Below are 16,295 nucleotides of genomic sequence, written 5' to 3'. Positions count from 1 at the left end.
TTAACAAGCCGGGTTAGGGTTGGAGAAATTCCGTCTTGTGTGAGAACGGATAAACCCGGAACGTCCCGTAAATCCGCGGATATAACCCGTATACCCGCAGTTCCATTTATGCCGCGTGTCCCTATCAATTTGTATACGTGTCTGAGTATAAATAAAACATCAAAAACCCTAGCGGATAGCTTAGTTATCTTCTCTGCTTTCTACTTCTTTCTTCTTTTCCGTCCGCAGCGGCAGCTGCAGATCCGCAGTTCACTGATTAGTTGAATGTTGAAATCGATCTTGAAAGACTTGACTTGAATCTTCACAATCACCGAACTCCTAGGTAAGTGTGATTTATAATTGATTTTAATCTTCAAAAAAACGAGTCTTCTTCTCCATCTTAACTTCTGCAGATAGTGATTCGATTAGTTTGAGTTTTTTCAGATTCTGGAATTGGGGTTTTGTTAATAATCTCTGCTAATTCTTCATCTTGTTGTGGAAGATTCAGAGTTGAGGACAGGTAATGTTCTAATCATATCTTCTTTAGTTATTCTGTGTACTGTGTTTATGTAATTCATGTCATGTCTGATAATTTCTCTAGATTGGTTACGTTTCAAACTTTCACTGCTCAATGACCAAAGTTGATGATTGAGTCATTTTGCAAGTCAATTGCTGATGTTAGTCCATGAACCATGATAGATTGATAGTAGACAGTAGTAACAATCTGATGGATTTTGTTTTCTTTTCTTGTCCAAGTTATTTTCCCTTATTGGTTTGAATTCTTTGAGTGTTTTGTTATTGAACCATGATAGTAACTAGTAAGTAATGTACTGATTTTTGTGTCTTTGACCTATTCTTTGTGGCTCCATCCAGATTCCAGGATGTCAAGTGTACAAGAACAAACTCATTATAACGATGTTATGAGTAGTGACGGTGAGGATGATGATGTTGAGATGGTAGATCCTTTGGATGGATCTACAACTGTTGATTTTGCACCTGCACCAGTTTCAGGTGAAAAGGAACATAAACTTAGATCTGATGTTTGGGAACATTTTGATCTCATTAAATATAAAGATGGATCAAAGAAGGGAGTGTGCAAGGCTTGTAAAGTGGGATATAAATATGATAGCCAGAAAGGTGGAACCTCATCTATGAAAAGGCATAAGTGCCGTGAGCGTCATTCTCAGGACATAGGGCAAATGATTTTATCTGCAAAGAATGGCCAATTGTCTTCCCGCGTACGCAAAATTGATCAGATGAAGTTTCGGGATCTTATTTCAGAATTACTCATTGCAAGAAATGTCCCATTGGCTTTGGTGGAGTGGAAAGAATTTAGGGACATATGTGCTTATCTAAATGAGGATGCTAAACTAATATCAAGGAATACTTGGAAAGCCGATATTGTCAAAAAACATAATGCACAAAAAGAAGTTATTCAAAACATATTGAAACTTTCTCCAGGTACGATTCAAAATTTCAAATCCTGCTGACCCACACCATATGTTTTGTTTTATACTTTTATGTATGTGTAATTGATTATGATAAGATGTGCTGATATGTATATGTAATCCTTACAGGTAGGATATGTCTAACATCAGACATGTGGACCTCTGTTACGACTACAGGGTATATAAGCTTAACTGTCCACTTTCTTGATCAAAATTGGGAATTAAAGAAGTATCTACTGAATTTTTGTGAACTTCCACCACCTCATACAGGTGAAGCACTTACTTGAATGTTCAGATCTTTTATTTTATGTGCATGTGATATTTTACTTGAGTCTTGAGATCTTCCACCACCTCATACATGTGAACTGAAGTACTTAATTGGGAGTTTAACTTTTGCGTTCCACTACCTCATACTGGTGAAAACCTTTCTGCAAAGATATTTGCAATGATAGAAGATTGGGGAATTGAAGAAAAAGTATCCAACATCACCTTGGATAATGCTGCAAATAACGGAGCTTGTGCTAGAATTATGCAGAGTAGACTTGTTGCAAAGAAGATCCTGTTTAACAAGGGAAAATACTTTCATGTGCGTTGTTGTGCTCACATCTTAGATCTTATTGTAAAATATGGACTTGTGAAGATTGATCCAGTTGTGCTTAAGTTAAGAAAGTCAGTGAAGTCGCTTAAAAAGTCCCAAGTAAGAAAACAAAAATTCTTGGACATTGTTGATACTTTAGGAATGTCTGCAGTAAGAAGGGGTATTCGTCAAGATGTTAAGACAAGGTGGGTGTCCACTTTTATTTTGTTATACAGTTAAAGAATGGTATTATTGTTTATAATATACTCATTGAATGTTTGTTACTTTTTTTTTATACAGATGGAATTCAACTTATCTTATGTTAGACAGTTGTCTTGTGTATAGAAGTGTTTTCGCTCACTTGAAGGAGGTGGCTTCAGACTATAAAGACTGCCTAACTGACGAATAATGGGATCAAATTGAAGTGGTCACAAAGTTTCTCAAGACGTTTTATGATCTCACAATTTTGTTTTCTGGTAGTAAGTATCCTACCTCCAGTCTATATTTTGAAGGAGTTTGTCAAGTTTAGGTGTTATTAAAAAAAGAAAGCACAAATGAAATTGAATTCATTAGGGACATGGTGAAAGAGATGCAAGAAAAGTTTAACAGTTATTGGGAGAACTTAAGTCCTATATTGCTATGACACTTGTGTTAGATCCTAGATTGAAACTGAAGTATCTAAACTTTGCTTATTCCAAGTTGTATCCTGATGTAAGACAATTAGAAAGTAAAGATGATGTGCGTGAAGATATGAAAAAACTTTATAATGAGTATTACACCTTTTCAAGAGCTTCTGGTAGTGGAACTCAGAATTTTGGTATTCAAACTGGTGCGAATTCTGCCCATCAAGGAAGTGAGTGGATCCATTTAATTTTAAAGCTTATTTATGTCAGTACATGTGGTCTTGTATTATTTTGTGTTTTAACCAAACAAATTGCGTTTATGAAGTTATATTATATGTCCTCATAGAAGATAACTGGTCCTTACACTCACTTATTACTTGTTTCATGCAGGAATATGCTGCAGCACAGGAAAGTGGTGGTGATCTGCAATCTGACTTGTCAGAGTAGGATCAATATCTTAGCGAGAAATATAGATTTGTTAATCAACCGCTCGATATCCTAATGTATTGGAAAGCCCAGGAACAACGATTTCCAGTACTTTCAAGAATGGCAGGGGATATTTTGTCAATTCCTATTTCAACTGTCGCTTCGGAATCTGCATTCAGCATTGGTGGAAGGGTAATTGATCGGTTTCGCATTTCTTTGTTACCTGAAAATGCTGAGGCGTTGATAACAACTCGTGATTGGAAATATGGAGTTGGTAAGTGTGCCTAAGTGGCGCCGCGTAATTCAGTAATACTTCATTTAGTTGAATGTGTAAATTTCATATATAACTTTGATTGTTTTTATCCATGTAGGAAAAGAAGATATGGATGAAGACAATGGGATTATTGGAGAAGATGTATTAGGATTTGAACTTGGTGCAGTGGAGGATAGGACATAGGAGGATGGGGAAGTAAGTTCTTATGCGTCTAATTAGTATGCGTACTTCTTCAATATAAAGCGGGGTAATTATGCAAATTCCATGTTTTTTACTTGAATATTTTCTTTTGTTTGATTTATTTTTGCTTAAAATTACAGATTCATATTAAATAGTTGGAGCTACTCAAAGATAGACATGGAAAATGAGAATTTTTTTGGACAGACAATTATCGCAGTGTCTCCAAATTTTGTATAAAAAAGAGATTGGAGATGTTTTTTGGGACAGTTATCACTTTTTTTTGATTAACCACAATATACATTTTGTGCAGGAAGTGGTTATTAATATATTTATTGTTGCACTTGGTGATACAAAGTACAAACAATGGTATTACTACGGTTTCGAAGGTTTTTTTTCTTTTTTGAAGATATCATGAACTGATGAGTACTAAACTACAATGATTAGTATACTGTGTATCTGTGACTCTGTGAGTCTGTGTTCCTCTCATGATGCAAAACTAGTGTCAAATTATTGTTAAGTTTTGCAATTTTCTTGATCCTTTCATTAAGTTTTTAAATTTCGGTGCGACACCGAGTCACTGACTGTTGAATCTGTAATCTGTTGATTGAATTGAATGGAAATGTCAAATGAATTAGATGAATGTTAGGTTGCAGAGAAGGAGTTTTTTATGACCTGAATGTGGTCGGAAATAATCCAGAAATCAGAGGAAACTCTGTCAATTCGTTCGTTGACTAAGCAGAAACCAGCTAACCCGTGAACCCGCAAGCTTTACCCGTTACGGGCGCGGGTTAAAGAAATTACCACCCGTGAAGAATATCAACCCGCAAGTTTTGGCTCGTGTTAACCCGAACCCGTGTAACCCGTAACAAGCCAGCCCCGGCCCGCCCGTTTGCCAGCTCTACCACCGGTGCTACTTGAAATGCAGCTATCTGCAAAGTCTGCACATAGGATTCCCAATTCAACTACAATCTTAGTCTGATGGATCAAACCTCACTTATATTGAATCAAAATCAACACAGACGGGCAACTAGAGGACACACATGACTAGTAGTAGCGGGTATTATATGCAGAAATTATGAAGCTATCATAATCTTAGCAATTTCCCAACCTCTGGGTATAACCACCGCTTTCACAGATGAAACGTGGGCCATGCTTATCTCGTCAAAAACGCCTAAAACGAGGATGGAAAAGGTTCAATTCGAAACAAACTCGAAAAATCTTCTGAGATTTATAACCTCGACCACAAAACCACCTTGGTACTTAATAGCTGAAATCAAGCTTAGACTGGCCCAAATCTCATACTGCACGATAAATCTGCTATCCTCCGCGGGGCCCGCTGGGACCCACAAAAAAAAAACTGAGTCTACGCGGTTTTCACGTAGTTCAAAAGGGCAGTCTGTTCAGAAGGGTTGTAGAAAATTTATCAACAACAATCTGGGACCATAAAACGCCCTTATCTTTCTTTATAATAAGGGACCCCAAAACCGCCACATGTCAGCACCACAATCACACTTGATTTTGGTGCATCCATGTCAGCACTAACTATCCCTGTCATCGCTCTATGATTGGCTCCTTTTATAAGGCATAAAAAACCCTGAAAAGTCATTTCACAATACAGTTGGAAAACTCAATAGTCGCCATTTTAACCAACAGAGGCGATGCGAAAAGATATGTCGAGTTTTAACCGTCACAATCCATACAATATATTATACGTTCCAAATATTATCCTTTGAGGATATAAGATCGTTTGGTAACACACTAACACTATATATACATATGCATACCACAAAACAACTAAGAAATCCATCGTTTCATTCCCAGAATTCCATAATGATGGCCGACAACATAAAATAGAATGAGACTGAGAAGCAAGATGCATCTACGTACCCTTGGCATCCAGTAAGTTACTAGGTGAGATGTTCGTACCACTTTTAATGTCTTTCGAAATAGATAAATCCAGAAAAACTGTGAAACCGGTCGGTATTGGTGACTCCTATTGAAAATTTTCAACATCGAGAAACAAAAAGTATATCAGATAATGGAGATATTCAGACCAAGGAATAAACCTGATCAGCATGTCACTCAATTAATTCCGAAAGCTTTTTTAATATATTACAATTTACAACAAAACTCCACTTGTTGAATATTTCTTGCGGATGTACAAGGGACTGATTATTGAGCATAGAAAGGTGTTGAGGTTCTAAAACTTGATGAAAACTCATGTTGTCAGTGTCAAACACCAAAGGCATTTGGCGGTGTTCATGTTCAGGGGTAAACAATGCTTTTGAAGACATTCGAAGATCTTATGGGTACACCAGTTGAGATATTTGGAGGAAAAGATATTTTGTTCAGCGGAGATATTAAACAGATATAAGAATGATTCCCAAAGGAACTAGGAAGTAATTGTTGACGCATGGATAAATTGATTATATATGTGGAGTCATTTCAAAATATTAAAACTTAAATAAAATGCGAAGGACATTGGACTAACGGCTGGAATGAAAAGCAACAAAAGAATTCAGTAAATGGGTACTGTATCTCGGAAACGGAACTACCGACAATTGCACCTACCAAAATGGAATTAGACAACATGGATCAAGATACCAGATCATTACCTAATATTACCAGATATAGATTGCATGAAAAAGCTTTTGACAATCATATATCCTTGCGTAATCAATTGTTATGGAGATATAAATTATTTAAGTGAAAGGTGCATACATGCACCAATTAACGGTAATACTGTCAGACATGCTCCATTCAAGATGATGATGTTTTGTATCCTACCGAATTGTTGAATTTGCTGAATTCTCTGCAACTTCCAGAATACCAAACCATTGGTTACATTAACAAAATGGAGTTCCAATTCTGCTACCACTAAACATAAATTAGAGCATCGATCTTTGCAATGGAACGTGGAGAATTGTAATCAAAGAAGATTGGTAATAGAGTTATTGAAGCACAAATCATAACAGGGAACTATATAGGATAACGAGTATATAATAATGTCTCTCAGTGAGGCTAACTTCCCTTTCGTATTAACAAGAAAAAAATTCCCTGTTAAAGTCTGTTATCCGATTACAATCAACAAGATCCAAGGTCAAACCATACAGAATTGGATTTTACTTCCCCACACGGGATTTCACTCATGGGCAGTTGTATTTGGTAGTGTCACAAACGATATCAAGTGAAGGTTTGAGAATTGTAGTAAAAGATATACGAAAAGATAGATATACAACATATCCTGTCGGTGAAAATTCTTGGAACAAATATTAAAAGATAATCAAAATTTTCAGATACCTAAAGTGAGGGAAATGAAGATCTACTTAGAATTCCCCTACGTATCTACCTCGAAAGCCTCTATGCAAATATATAACTCTGGTATTCAGTTTAGACATCAAAGTGAACAAGATATCATATTTCGCGACAGGGAAAACTCGACCAAGGTGTTCAAACGAACGTATGCTGAAGATACAAAGTTTACACTGTGGAAAACAGGCAAAGCCGGTGCCCCATGTATATTCAATTGTAGTAATTTTAAGGACAAAAGGGGCCAGAACTTCAATGAATCAAAGGAAGAAAATTCAATAGTAAAGGACTGGATGATGTCTTCAACCTAATTAATTTGAAGATGGACATACAACGAAAAAAGGTGAGTTTGTTATGCGCGCTAAATTTTGGGAGATTCGTATTCGACGCAGAAATAGGAGTCGACTGCGGACATCCCATATCTCCAGCAAGAATACAAATTAGAATATTATAGCGGCTACCAAATAGTTACAAAAAACACCAAATTTTTAAATGTAATTTTAACCTGACATCTATTTTGTGATGATTGATGACAATTATTAGTGGGATTTTTTTACATGACAGTTTAGCATTAAATGTGTTTTACGGAGCAGTATTACGTCTATTGTCGGAACTTGGGTACCACAAACAATTTAGACACTCCAGATGCGTTTCCACCGGGTAGTATGCTTGTATATTATTATAACGGCCAACTCTATCGGTACAACATATCCCGGATAATTTCGTCTTAATTTAATAAATTATCATGCTTTAAAAAAATAAAATAAAAAAAATAAAATAAAAATTCCACTGGAATTGCCCTTCCATCTTTGATTTTATATTTGTCATACCAAAATTGTTTTACAGCATCTCATCTCCGTGCGTGCAACGCGCACGTTAAGAGCAGTATTCTTCGAAAAAAATGAAGAAGTCAACCTTTCCGAAAAAATATTATTACTGCACCTGCCCACCCAGTACCAAACCAGTTTTTCTTCTTGTTTCTCAATGAGTTTAAACTTTAAACTACCAACCAATATTTTCTATCTGTCGTTCCTGTTCATCTCCACCGGTACCAGTTTACAAGGGTTTTGAGATCTTTCTTATCCTTCTTCTCCATGTCTCATCAAGAATTCGATTCAGAAGTATGTACCTCTCTCTGTTTATCCTCTTTCCGGCAACACTGATGTTGACTGAATTTTTTACTTCTAAGTCCGGAATTCTTTTTAAAATTTGCATGTTCAGTATAATTTTTGTTATTTTGAAAGAAAAGGTTGAAATTCTAATGAAAAATTCGAGAAGTGAAAAATTTGAGAAGTGATACAAGAGTTTAATGCCATACAATTGCTTTCCAATTTACAACAAATATTTGACTGATCGGAATAGCCTCAAAAAAGTTAGAATTCGAGCTAGATTTGCAGTATAATCAAAGTATTGTTGTTAAAATTAGCTGAATTTTGATGATGGTCTCGCTATACAACTTATTAGTTTTGCTGTTTTCATTTCTTTCTTCTTCTGTTTATCTTTAAATCCCTTCAATAAGTTACCCCTTAGATTTTAGTTTCTCAACTCAACGTGCAATTTGCAAAATTGTTATGGATTTTGTCATGCTTTTTGAGTTTTGACTATGTAAATGTTGCTAAAACTGTCTTGTGTTTCTTGAGATAATACTATCAGCAATTATAATTATTGCATTCTATTGTCTAATTACTTTTCTGTCAAAAATAAAGTTTTGGTTTTGGTAATTGCTAATATTGGTAGGAAATCAAAGCTGAATTGTTGGGAAGTTATGATGTCACTTTATAAAGTGAAATAATTGTTATCTTTCTTATCTCTACTGTGAACATGATGTCGGTTTGTGTAAAGAGGCAATTCAGGCTGTGGTAACTCATCTTTGGATTTTTAAATTTCCTTGAGTTTTAATGATTATCCTGATTTTCAAATATTGAAGCCATCATCCCCGTGTACTCACAAATCTAACAAGTGGTTGCGGTAAAAAATATGCGTTTACGTTTTTGGAGATATATTTGTAATTTCCCATTTTTAAGACTTTGTTTTAAATGTGAATTTGAGAATGCTGGTACTTGTAGATATTTTTAGTTGTATTTAACCTGATAATATCTAATAAAGATGCTATCTGAGAGTCCATGCATAGTTAGAGCATATGAAGGGTGCTGGGTTATCATTTGCCCGTTCAAAGATATTTTGGATGGATCTTTCATAAGATTAAATTGGATAGTATTCTTCGTAAGTTCTCTTTTTGATTGTCTCTATATGTGTAAGCATATGCAACAATGAAGTGAATAAAGAATACTTCAGTTGGATGACTAGTGCCTTGATATGTCTTTTTAGCCTCTATGTCTTTGACAAGTTATAATGAGAGTGTTTCTTTGGACAGGGAACTCTTAATAATACAAGGTCACAGTTAGCTAGTGGATTAACGGAGTCACTTTCTACATTTGATTCCGAAAAGGTAGTGCAGGAGTACCTCCAACAATCAGTTGTCAAGGGAGTTGATGATCATCTTGTTGAGTTTTCTGAAGCTTTAAGAAGTAAGATTATGTTTTCCTTTGATGAGGTGTTCTCCACATTGTTATAGATACATATCTTTCTTTTGATAGCCCAAATGCTAAGAATGGTTTCAAACATGAAGCTCCGTTCTCGGAAGTTCATAGGTTTCTTAAATAGGATGTAGAGAGTTAGAAACAAACAACATGTAGCTTACTATACTATGCAGTGAGATAATCTCTCATATTGTTCAAATGGTCCATTGAATCTGAAAGTTTTTAGTTTGATTATTCAATGCACTAAAAACGATAAGCTTTACATTGTAATGTGCGAGGAGGCTGTTGCACTGATTAGTGATTCTTTTACACGAGATGTTTTCCTTGGTCCAATTCTTTTTCATATTTCGATTTTCGATTCGTTAAGGAAGAAATTTGTGAAGATATTACTTCAGAGTGCATATCAAGTGGTGGAAGAACTCTAATTGGCAGAAGGCCATTAGAAAACTAGATGATCCGTGTGAAAGTACTCTGATCGCGGTTCACCAATTCTTCTGATCTTGATCAAGAATTTCAAATTGAATCCAGGATTGGATCCGTAATAGTAATACCCCTCCTGAACACCTCTCTGCTTTTGCCATGGCTCATTCTGTGGGGTTTTATAGAACACATCCAAAAGGCCTCAGTACAGAAAATACACACTTAGGACCCTTTGCCACTGCTCTACCTTTAAGCGACATAGGACTATAACAACCAGAAACGACCCACTCTAACCCCAATACATGGTTTTGGGCTTGCGGTCTGCCACAGGATCAGAATTTTCAAGAATTCTATCTGCATGAGAATCAGATGAGATGTTATTGCGTGTTCTTCTATTTCTGGAACAGTAAAAATGCATGGTAGGTCTCCATACCAGGTGAGTGGAATCTAGTAGTTATGACGAGTCCCATACATGCAGTGTGTAAGTCTCAAACTACTGCACAAAGTCAGCTTAAGGTCAGCTAATTAAACCCATTAGGACGCAGATGGAGATAGGGTTGATTTCTTCTGGTTACATCTACACTAGCTTTTCCTCATTTTCTTTGATTTAATGATATAGTTTCTGATACTTCACTGTCAGCAGAGAAAACTAATTTGCTTGTGTTGTTCCTTAAGTTATGCCTGTCCTCTGTTGTCTAAGCTCTATGCTTCATCTAGTCATCAATCTTGCAATTTGTTGCTTACATTTTTTACACAAATTGTCAGCTGTGGCGAAGGCCCTTAGACGGGTTGCTGAAGGAAAAGCTTCTGCCAAAGCTGAGGCAGCTGAATGGAAGCGAAAATATGAATTAGAGAGAACCCGGAATCTGCAACAGGAGCATAAAAGTATGATGTGGTATTATGCGGAGAAGCATTGCTCTCATGTTATGTTTATATAGTGGAGTTATCCTGTATCTTCACTTCCTGTTATTATGTCCTTAACCATCTTATTCACTAATACTGGCGCTGGTTTGCTTACAGAATTGCCATCTCCAGAAGGTTATTACGATTGTAAAGGAAAAAAGACAGAGAACTTGACGGATCAGTGTTCACTGGAGAGCCTAGCTAATGACAAATCAGAAAAATGCTGTGGGAGGGATGGAATTTGCTCCCACGAAGTTCTTCGGGATGGAGAAACAGATTCCGATTCTAAGATGATCCATAGTAGAATGAGGAGAAAGGTAGACACATCTGCATTTTAATTTTGTTGCACAAGTGGTTTAATTAGGAACTCTCTTATTTTGTACATTTTTCAATGTCATCATCTTTGATCTCTCAGCCTTTCACCATTCTTTTTGCCGTTACTTCATTTTATATGTTTCCGAGTTATGTGTTTGAAAATGTTTGTTTCTTTTGAAGAGCTCTAACTTGTAATCTTTTACTTCCCTCGGAAACTTCTTGACTACTATTAATTCTGCTTATTGCTAACATGGGCATCAGTTCTTTCTCACATTAGATATCAACAAATTATTTGATATTGCTCCTGGAACTAAAACTGCATTTTCTGTGTACAGGCATCATTTCGACTTTCATGGGGCTGCAATGGAAGTGGCCAACACAAACATGATATCGTCTCTTTTGAAAGAGGGAATATAACAACTGCAGTACGCAGCAGTAAGCAGGTATTGGCACTACAGGTTTATAATCTAAGTAGTCATCCTTGCCATCATCCTCATCATTATGTGTGTGAACTTGCTGTATGTTACCCAGACTCTTATTGTTGGTTTTGTAATTATCACCCTTCTAGGATCCAGAAATTTGCCTTTGCAATCTTGGTAGAAATTCTTTGGTGCTATTTTGGTAGCTTTGCTAATACACTCCTCCTTCCAACACAGATTTCCTTGAGGTGGAAATCACAACCACAGGTTGTGCTTATTTTGACGAAACCAAATTCAACTACCGTTCGGATTCTTTGTGCAGAAATGGTCAGGTGTGGATGGAACTATCCAGAGTTACTGCCTTTTATAGTTTAGGAGCATTTTTTTCTTTCTGATACTTGATTGCTTTTGTTTGATTTGGAGATTGTGTATAAATGCATCAGTATCCATTCAAATTTACATTAGTTTAGAATTACAACGAAAATCACCTCTCTCCTACACACATAAACAAAGTGATGGGTTTCTGAAACTTGTAATTGAAAGAGAAATCTTGCCGAAACTAATTCTTCCACAGATAGTGTACACCTAATAATAATTTTTGCATGCATACTTATGAATATGATCTGTATTTCTTTTATCAATCTCTCAGGGGAAAAAGAATCGTTATCTTGTGATTTGTGGGTCAGGTCCCTAAGCATTCTAAATTGCATGATTGAATCATTTTTTTTTCTTTGATGGCCTTTTACATATTGCATGAAAGCGAATGCTGCCTTTTTGCGGCATATTGTTTTTATGTGCTGGGAAAGCTAACTATATCTTAAATGCTTTATCTGCTCAGATGGCTGAAAGATCAGAAGAAAATAAGCATAATTGTGGAACCCCGGGTGAGATCTGAACTTCTCACAGAATCGTCTTACTTCAATTTCGTACAGACTTGGGAAGATGGTAAAAATTATGGTTTCTTAATAAATTATTGAAGCTCTGTAGAAACCATATTACTTTTTGATATTTGTTACCTTCTGTTAGATGTTAATAACTTCACACCTTTTGTGTTAAATTCAGTTCAGGTTTAGAGTCGACATGTTACGTCTGTGCTGAATTATGAAAATAGTCTTCTAGCCTTCAACCAGACAACCAGTCATGAATAGGTATTGTCATGCCTGGATTGATGACCTAGTACTTTGGGGATCAGATGAATACGGAGTTACATCTAACCTAAAACATATATTTCGGAAAATGAGTGTTTAGTGGCTCTAGGTAAGTGTAGGAAACAAATTCCCTGCAAATATGAAGATCCTTGTTGCCTAACTATTTGCCGAGAGCACACCTAATTCAATTGTTTGGAATTTTGAAGCATGAGTAAAACAAAAGTCTATTCTAGCCGGCTTCCATATGCGATTTACTTGGGTGCAAAAAAGTATTCAAAATACCTCCCAACGCAACTTTTACCCCAGCCTTGGAGCCTTTTCATGGATTGCCTTTTGCTTGTTTGTTGTGATTTCGGTGTTTTCCCGTATTATTAAATACTGTTTAGTTAAATAAGACATGTGATGCCATATGCTCTGTCTAAGAGGCTAGTTGCTTTGTGGGCTGGCATAACATAATCAAAGTATCAGTGTTTAAAAAGTAGTCTTCTTATTCAGATTTATGGAGTTCGGAGAATCCTGGTATTGCATATATTGTCTATTCGATGACACTACCAGTGACTGTCTTTCTTCTTTATGAATAACTTCTGTGTTGTTTGCATTACAGATAAGGAAATATTGTTGCTTCACACAAAAATTGATCTAGTTGTAACTCTTGGTGGAGACGGAACTGTTCTTTGGGTATGTATCTGTCATCTTTTCTTATGGTTAACAGGAGATACATGTTCCACAAGCTTCAGTCAAGAAACTTTAAATACTGAAAGTATCTTTATTTTGGACAGAAGGATTATTATTCTTACTCAGTCTTCAATTTTGAAAAACTTCTCGTAGATGAAATCCTTCTTACCGACTTGCTCCCATGCGAAGCTTCCTTTTTGCTGTGCATCAACTTTAGGTAATTTATATACCGCACATTTTGTGGGGTGATAAAAGGAAGCATTGCTGGTTGCATGGCCATAGGCTAGTTGTACAGGTTGTATGCCTTGAAATTTAGTTATAATTACCATTTTAAGTCAAATTTAGTGTTACCATAATTTGGGATTGTTTGAAGTGATAACTGGAAAAAATATCTTCTACTTCAAACTTCATTCCGCTTTGACTATAGTTATATTAGTAACCAATTGAATCTGCATTCTAACTGTGCCGGCCTTCTTGTTATTTTGTGACATTTGAACTCAAACCTTAAATATCACTCACATTTTGATTCATATGTAGGCAGCATCGATGTTCAAAGGACCCGTTCCTCCTGTTGTCCCGTTTTCCCTTGGCTCTCTGGGCTTTATGACTCCTTTCCGTATCTTCTTATTTGGTTTGATCATCTTATTGAACAGTTCTATTTTATTCTAATGCATATAAACCGTATTTCTTTTAGTAATTTTCCTATTTTTAGATCATTTGCTTTGGAGCTTGTAGACGTAACAAATTGTTTGCAACTTCATGTCATTGCATATAAATGTAGATGATTCACACTCATTTGTGTCACACAATGACTTTTTTGTTCGCCTTCGTAGTTGAACATTATCATATTCACCATGGAAATGTTGGTTTAGGGATTTGAACTCTACTTCATCCAGGACCTGGACATATACAACTGGAAGTCCCGCTGTGTCTGTTTGGTTGTAAACTGTAATTTGAGAATGAACCTTGTCTGAAATGATCCCTAGTTAGATACTTCCTTTGATTTGATCAAAGGTTTCGCATCAATTAAATATTGAGGATTTAATCTGCAGATCACTTATCATTTAGACTACAAGGTAGTTATATTATTTGTTGATGGAAAATATCATTCAAACACTTGAATTTTTTATTGTTCAGTTATTAATGATGCACTAGTAATTTACATTGCCTTATGCAGGTATGTTGTATCATGACATATCTTTGAGTAGACTTATCGTGTATATATACTCCACAGTCCACAGTGATCTTTAATTTTCATTTAGATAGTGAGAACTACAGAGAGTACCTTGATGCAATCCTAAGAGGACCTATTAGTATCACATTGCGCCACAGGCTGCAGTGCTTTGTTATTAGAGACGGAGCTAAAGATGAATTAGAAACTGAAGAACCTATTCTTGTCCTGAATGAAGTGACAATTGATCGTGGAATTTCTTCTTACCTTACGAATCTCGAGTGCTATTGCGACTCCTCCTTTGTAACGTGTGTTCAAGGGGATGGATTGATCATATCAACAACATCTGGCAGCACTGCATATTCATTAGCAGCGGGAGGATCGATGGTTCATCCACAGGCATATTACTCTCATTCTTTTTTTTGTACTTGATTTCATTTGCCGTTGTTGTTCCTAATATCGTTGCTATTATTACAATCTAGCTAAGAGCGTTTTAAGTTGTGCCCAAAAGGTTAACTCTATGGAGTTCTCCATTTGATTTTGCAGGTCCCTGGTATCCTCTTTACACCCATCTGTCCGCACTCCTTATCATTTAGGCCTCTGATATTGCCAGAGCATGTTACACTTCGGGTGCAAGTACCTTTTAACAGCAGAGGCCATGCTTGGGCGTCATTTGATGGCAAAGACAGAAAACAATTAGCAGCAGGTGATGCACTTGTGTGCAGCATGGCACCTTGGCCAGTGCCAACGGCATGCCAAGTTGATTCCACCACTGACTTCTTACGTAGTATTCATGAGGGGCTTCATTGGAATTTGAGGAAGCCTCAGTTGTTTGACGGCCCTCGAGAGTCATAATGTGGAAGATGAAACTGTTAAGTAACATATCAGTGGGGAGATGTAATGATCACTAGTTTCACGAGTAGTCAGAAGGTCATTTGGATTATGGATGGATTACTGTTCGGCGATTGTATTTTCTGTGGAGGAGGCAATTTCTAATGTTAACTACTACTTGTCAGTTGTGTTATTTTTGATTTTAGATGCAAAGCAGAATATACTAGTATTAGGTAACAGTGGTTAAGTTTTCTCTTACACCACTGTTACACCAGTGTCTGTTGATTTTAGATTTCTGTTTCTGTTATTGACACGTGTTGTGTCTCTATTTGTTTTCTGTTTATTTCCGTTACTCTGCCACTATATAGTGTATGGCAATCATGTCTGTCTTTGTAACCGAGTTTATCTTTTCTGAATATGAAAACCATTTCTACTTTGGTATCAGAAGTAAATCTCGATCCAAGTTTTACCAACTCTATTAATGGAGATTTCTTAACCCTATTTTCTCATATCTGTTATTTTTTTTATTGGATTACTTTACCTCTTTTAATTTCTTCTTCAAATTCGGTTTTTTGTGATTCAATTTTTATGCAAGAAATCAACTTATCATACAATTGCTATTTAAACTTTTTTTTTTCTTGGAAACTTCCTCTTAATTAATTAATTAATCAATACCATTCAATTAAAGCTTTTCGAGAGGACAATTATCTCACATGAAGATTTTTGATTCTTGCTTTGTTCACCAAATTTCGTATTACTGGTTATTTGGGTGGAGTAAAGGTTTGACTTGTTAAATATATAACACGACCAAATGAAAACAACAATGTTGTTAGTCCGGCGTACATCAATTGGCAGGATAAAAATTCAACCATCATTCTTCTTTTCAATTTCGCTTTTTCAGATTCGGTGGATCTATATATGGTTGGTGTTTCTTTTCCTCAATAACTCTGGAATAATATCAATACGAGGTTTTCTCGGGCATCTGCTACTTACATCATTCAATTGAGGACTGAACTTCAGTCACTTAGACTTGGTAATGATTCCATCACCACTTACT

The 16,295-nt window shown here is 36.1% G+C and overlaps 2 protein-coding genes across 4 annotated transcripts; both read left to right on the top strand.

Moving 5' to 3' along the window:
- Positions 1–932: 932 nt before the first annotated feature.
- Positions 933–2,413, top strand: LOC113312240 (zinc finger BED domain-containing protein DAYSLEEPER-like). Its single transcript, XM_026560998.1, has 4 exons — positions 933–1,440; positions 1,557–1,697; positions 2,039–2,210; positions 2,305–2,413. The coding sequence occupies exons 1-4, from the start codon at positions 933–935 to the stop codon at positions 2,411–2,413; spliced, it is 930 nt and encodes a 309-aa protein (XP_026416783.1).
- Positions 2,414–7,779: 5,366 nt separating this feature from the next.
- LOC113309489 (probable NAD kinase 1) lies at positions 7,780–15,682 on the top strand. 3 transcript variants are annotated; one of them, XM_026557910.1, is made up of 11 exons: positions 7,780–7,937; positions 9,191–9,344; positions 10,542–10,661; positions 10,797–10,996; positions 11,330–11,437; positions 11,651–11,740; positions 12,252–12,297; positions 13,166–13,239; positions 13,774–13,852; positions 14,499–14,806; positions 14,954–15,682. In XM_026557910.1, the coding sequence occupies exons 1-11, from the start codon at positions 7,911–7,913 to the stop codon at positions 15,260–15,262; spliced, it is 1,515 nt and encodes a 504-aa protein (XP_026413695.1). In that variant the 5' UTR covers positions 7,780–7,910; the 3' UTR covers positions 15,263–15,682. The 3 variants fall into 3 exon arrangements, with proteins under 3 accessions (XP_026413695.1, XP_026413694.1, XP_026413696.1); XM_026557909.1 differs by having other exon boundaries at positions 11,651–11,745; positions 12,252–12,358; XM_026557911.1 differs by lacking the exon at positions 11,651–11,740.
- The last annotated feature ends 613 nt before the right edge of the window (positions 15,683–16,295 follow it).

This window comes from Papaver somniferum, chromosome 9, assembly GCF_003573695.1.
Source record: "Papaver somniferum cultivar HN1 chromosome 9, ASM357369v1, whole genome shotgun sequence".
In the NCBI taxonomy this organism is placed as follows: Eukaryota; Viridiplantae; Streptophyta; class Magnoliopsida; order Ranunculales; family Papaveraceae; genus Papaver; species Papaver somniferum.
The sequence above is the reverse complement of the archived record's forward strand: the minus strand, read 5'-3'. Positions and strand labels throughout refer to the sequence as shown.

Excerpts from the sequence above, each read along its gene's own strand:
- LOC113312240 (XM_026560998.1), top strand. The coding sequence starts at position 933 with ATGGTAGATCCTTTGGATGGATCTACAACTGTTGATTTTGCACCTGCA. Across the intron at positions 1,441-1,556 it reads CATATTGAAACTTTCTCCAG|GTAGGATATGTCTAACATCA; the intron begins GTACGATTCAAA and ends TAATCCTTACAG. Across the intron at positions 1,698-2,038 it reads ACTTCCACCACCTCATACAG|ATCTTATTGTAAAATATGGA; the intron begins GTGAAGCACTTA and ends CTCACATCTTAG.
- LOC113309489 (XM_026557909.1), top strand. The coding sequence starts at position 7,911 with ATGTCTCATCAAGAATTCGATTCAGAA. Across the intron at positions 10,997-11,329 it reads ATAGTAGAATGAGGAGAAAG|GCATCATTTCGACTTTCATG; the intron begins GTAGACACATCT and ends TTCTGTGTACAG. Across the intron at positions 11,438-11,650 it reads CAGTACGCAGCAGTAAGCAG|ATTTCCTTGAGGTGGAAATC; the intron begins GTATTGGCACTA and ends CTTCCAACACAG.